Below are 5,488 nucleotides of genomic sequence, written 5' to 3' on the forward strand. Positions count from 1 at the left end.
CAAGTTTGCCTCCCAAGCGGGAGATTGAATTTTGCATAGATTTGGTTCCTGACACTAGACCTATATCCATACCATCATATAGAATGACACCTGTAGAGCTTAAAGAGCTTAAGGATCAATTGGAGGATTTATTGGATAAAGGTTTCATCTGACCTAGCGTCTCACCATAGGGAGATCATGTCTTTTTGAAGGTCTCACCAACGAAAGGGATAATGAGGTTTGGCAAGAAAGGAAAGTTGAGCCCTCGATATATAGGACCCTTCGAGATCTTCGAAAGAGTTGGAACAGTGGCATATCGTTTAGCATTACAGCCAGACCTTTCGAATATTCACCCCGTGTTTCATGTGTCAATGTTTAAGAAGTACAACCCGGATTTGTCACATGTAATACAACATGAAACCATTCAGTTGAACGATGATCTGACCTATGAGGAGCAACCGGTAGCTATCCTTGATCGGCAAGTCAAGAAGCTCCGTTCAAAAGATTTAGCCTTGGTAAAGGTGTTATGGCAAAATCAGACTAGCGAGGAGGTGACATGGGAAGCCGAGGAGGATATGCTAATAAAGTATCCCCATCTCTTTGATACTTAGAGATACTCTACCTTATAGTTGAATTTAAATTCGGTGACCAAATTTCTTTAACTGGGGGAGAATGTGAGACCTCAACCCCATAGGCTCATAACTATGCATAGACGCAATAACACTGGTCAGGGGTAGTTTCGTCATTTTTTTCAAAAAAAATTCCCAAAAGAAGATTTTATGGTATTTTAAGGTCTAAATAGGTATAATAAGATATTTTGGGTGCCAAGGAGACAAGAAGAGGCAAGAGAAAATTTTTAGAATAAAATGATATTTTATTAATAAAATAATATTAAAATATTAATATTTTATTCAGTGTCAAAATTTTTCATGAAGAAGGAGTATATGGTCAATCTAAGTGGGGGAGAAGAAGAATGAAAGAATTTTGGAAAAAAATGATGTTAATGGGGTCACTTATCTTTATTAAGTAAAGATAATACGGGTAAATAAATATTTTAAATATTATAGGGACATCACGTTGGAGTACAAACTTCATACTTTGTTTGTACATGTGTAGAAGAAGCTAATAGAAGGAAATTGGAGTTAAATGGGGGTTGGGAGGACTAAATTAAAATGGAAGGAAACAACAAGGGCAAAATGGTCATTTTGCATCCCGAGTCAAAATTTTAAGTTTTCGTAAACCCGAGTAGATCATTGTGGACCTTGTCCCAGTGTCAAAAGAATAAAAAGATTGCACAACAGATGGGAGAAAAACAAGTTAACTTGCTAAAAGGCATTTTTGTAATTTCAAAGAGAATTGGATAAGCTTGGACTATAAGCTTCTTGCTTCCAGCAGCTTCTCACATCTTTTCCAGCAACTTTTCTCCTTCTTCTTCTTCTCCTTTTCATGTTGCTTCCTTCCTCCATGGAAGCTTGATATCAAGCTTTATAACCTCTCCCAAAATAGCTTAAATTTTCATGTTTCGGTGCACCCTTTTATGGAAACTATGTGCTCTTTCATTCTTTCACTTCCAAACCCTTGAAAAAAATCTTGTTTCCATGCTTTCTCTCACTAGCTAGGTGTTTAGAGAGAGAAAGAAAAAAAAAAGCCCTATAATAGCTTGGGAATTGTTGGAAAGAATTTCAAAGTTTCAAAACCATCAAGGTGAGTAGTAAATTAGCATTGGGTTCTAAGTGTTGATAATGTTTAGTGATTGATTTGTGGATTTATTATTGAGGTTGTGTATTGACTTTATTGTGACTAGGATAGTGGGAATAGATAGCCATTTAAAATGGCATATGAAAGCTAGCTAAGGGGTAGCTTTTAGGGTTTATAAGTATGAATTGACATTATGGTGATGTTAATTTGATGGTAGGTTCCAACGAAGCCCCATTATCTCAATTGGACCATTAGGGGAGTTAGGATCGACTAAAGGCTCAAATAATACTGGTGAGTGAACTTGCATTTCAAAAATTGTTTTGGGAGACATAATTGTATTGGTATGAGACATTGAATGATTTATTCCAACTTGTCTTTAAAAACGTGTGCCTTGGGAACAAACCTTTGACAAAATATTTTGATGTTGTGAAGATGTGAAAAGTGTAAAAGAATGGACCTATGTGCTCCTATACTATGTTGATATATGCATATATGTGTGTGCGTATGAATAATCTTGTGTGATGATGATGACCCGACTATGTGCGAGTAGGGAGTGCGCATAGGTCGATGATGATGATGACCCGACTATGTACGAGTAGGGAGTGCGCATAGGTCGATGATGATGATGATCTGGCTATGATGATGAATGAAGTGGGATGGTGTATTTGTTGATATATGTTTATATATGTATATGTGATAACAAGTTTATGATTATAATATGTGATTGTTTTGAATGTCGATAACTTGATTATTGTTGATGTGTTCACTTTGATGTGCAATATGGTAGGGATGGATTTTGTGGCATGTGAAAACCCCTTATTTGTCATTTGCCCTGAATCTCGCTGCAATGAAAATAAATCTTTTCGCAGCGAGAAACTCTCAGGTTTTGGTGCAATACTTTCATTTTGATGAAGATTTTGACCATCTTCCCTTCCAAAATAGGAAAACTGGTAAACATCAAAGTTGTAGCCCTATCTCTTAGCTTTCTAATGACTCAACAAGCATGTCAATTGGACCCATGTAGTGGAGGATATGCTTGAAAAACTGAACTGTATGCAAACTGAGAATGCCTTTTGTTGCAATGAGCGAAAAACTTTATGTTTCGCTTAGCATTTGATTGGTTTTTGCCATATTTTCCACTTCTCCAATTTCATGTTGAATGTGAATTCTCTATCGTCACATGATTTAGTGACCAAGGGTTCAATTGAGGGTTTTAATAAGGATTGAAGCTAAAGTGCATCGTTTTCAAATAAGTGCATTATGATTTCAAACTTTTCCTTATTATATTGCTTGTTCCCTTCCTTGTTCACTCACTGGGTTTATACTCACCATTTTCAACTTCATGTTTTCAGATCACGAGATAACTGGTAGCTAGGTCGAGGTGTCTTCGTACATTCGACCCTTGGTAGGTGTCTAGGCATTCAGTAGCTGTATATTCGTCCGAGTCTCTCCGTTGGAAGTCGAATACTCTTTTTGTTGTGTATAGGTAAACCCAATGTAAATTGTTAAGCTATATGTTCAGACAATGTATGTATATTTCAATGAGTAAACCACTAGGAGATGGCAATGTCTATCACTATTTTGATTCAAAGTTATGAAATGTGACTTAGCAATATTGATGGAAAAATGAGCAAGATAATAGATAGGCTTCCTTAGGCTTAATGGACTATGTTCATTGAGCCCTTGTGCCGGTCATGGCCCCAAATTTGGGTCGTGACTGATTTGTTCCCTTCTTTATCTTACTACAAGTAGACTTGATATATTATTTAGTGTATACCTATGTGCAAGATTCCAATCATGTCCCAAGGATCACATTTGACTGTACTGAAAAGGATTTTAGATATCTCTTGGATACTCAAAGCTTAAGCTTATGGTATCCAAAAAGTTCTTCTTTCAATCTATTTGGTTATTCTGATGCTGATTTTGTTGGTAGCAAAACGGATCTAAAAAGCTCTAACGGTAATTGTCAATTCCTTAGAAACATGCTTGTGTCTTGGTCCTGCATGAAACAAAATTTTGTTGTTCTATCAACTACTGAAGCTGAGTGTATATCACTAGATAGTTGTTGTGCATAAATTCTATGGATTAGGCAACAACTAAATAATTTTGGAATGGCCATGCATAAAGTTCCCATATATTATGATATGCTAAGTTCTATTAATATCTCTAAAAATCTTGTTCAACATTCTAGAACAAAGCACATAGAAATAAGACATCATTTCATTAGAGATCATGTGCTTAAAGGGGATATTGAAATAGATTTTGCAGATAACTTGCATCAATTGGCTTACATTTTCCCCAAACCATTGAATGAAGAACAATTTTGTAGAATTAGAAGAGATTTAAGGATGATTAACGCTAGTGAAGTCTGAATTATGCTGAAGTAATGAAGTTTTTTATGATATATATATTGCTTGATGATAGTGTTTATCTCTTGGAATAATTGACTAGTGAATTTTTGGTTTGCTAAAGGGACCTTACATGGAAGAAAGGATACATTCTAATCAGTTAAGGACCTCCCTAATCAATTAAAACAATTTTGTGCTATGGGAGTTAACTTGAATCAATAAGGTAATAATCAGTTAACTGCTCCCTTAACTAATTAATGCAAGTTTGGCAGCTAAAAGGCTTCCAAGTCAGAAACGTAGTAATTGATTAAGGCCTACTCTAATCGATTAAAGGATACCTGCTGTGGCAAACTATCACACAGGAATTTTCATTAAAATAAAAAAAAAAACTACACAGAAGGTACAGGACATCACCCATTCAAAACGTGGGTAACCGGTTATTAACTCCCTATAGAAAGACCCTCCACCTACTTAGAGAGTTAGTTACATTGAAAATCAATATCCAAAAGTCTTTAGATTTTCCTTTCTCTACTTTCCTCTGAAACCCGAGTAGCCCTAAGAAAAAAAATCCTATGGCGAAATCTTCTCTTACCCGTAAAGTAGTTGAAAAAAGAAAAGGAAAAACGAAAGTTGATGATCCTCCATCACATTCCTTTAAGAAGACAGGAAAAATCAAAGAATCTTCAACAAAGAATAAGAAGGGAAGCAAAAAGAAGGCGACAAAGAAAAAAAAGGATCAACAAAAGTAAAAGCCCCCACAGGCAAAGGTAGTGATTCATCCTCTCGATTTTGAAATCATTTTCATGCTGATAGGTTTAGAAAGATTGAGAATGTGACAATCTCTTGTGGGAAGTTTTTTGATTAGGCTAGTTTCAATGATGCTACTGCAGTGAAAGAGGATTTAGAAAATTATTTTGAAACGTTAAACCTGAAGTTCATGAATACATTTAGAGATACGATGTTTAGCCCCACCTTAGTTAAAGAACTTTACTCTAGCATTGCTTTTGACAAAACTAAATTGGAAGAACGTGATGAGTTTGCTTAAGATAGCTTAAAATTATTTTTAAATGGTAGAAATTTTCAAATTGGTGCTTAGGATTTAAGACAATTCCTAAAAACAAAATTTGAAATAAGAGAGTACAAGATGCTTGAGAAATATGATCCAAGCCATCTTTGAGAGATTGCAACTGGAAAAAATGAGAAGTTTCTTTCCAAGAGAAACGCTAGTTAGATTAAAAATGCTCAACTTAGGATTCTCCATTATTTCATAGCAATCACCCTAAATGGGAGAAGTAGCAGTTTTAGTTATGTGAGTGCACAAGACTTGTGGCTGATGGAAGCAGGTTTCAATGAAATTCCACTGAATGTAAGAAGGCATATGGTAGAGAGAATCAAGGCAACCTTACTGGGGATAAAGCAAACTTGCCATATAGCAACATTCTTACAGCTCTAGTGAAAAGGAA

The 5,488-nt window shown here is 35.5% G+C and overlaps 1 protein-coding gene across 1 annotated transcript; it reads left to right on the forward strand.

Annotated features, from left to right (window-relative positions):
- On the forward strand, positions 213–590 carry LOC108663631. Its single transcript, XM_018128848.1, has one exon. The coding sequence runs from the start codon at positions 213–215 to the stop codon at positions 588–590; it is 378 nt and encodes a 125-aa protein (XP_017984337.1).

This window comes from Theobroma cacao, chromosome 10 (assembly GCF_000208745.1).
Source record: "Theobroma cacao cultivar B97-61/B2 chromosome 10, Criollo_cocoa_genome_V2, whole genome shotgun sequence".
In the NCBI taxonomy this organism is placed as follows: Eukaryota; Viridiplantae; Streptophyta; class Magnoliopsida; order Malvales; family Malvaceae; genus Theobroma; species Theobroma cacao.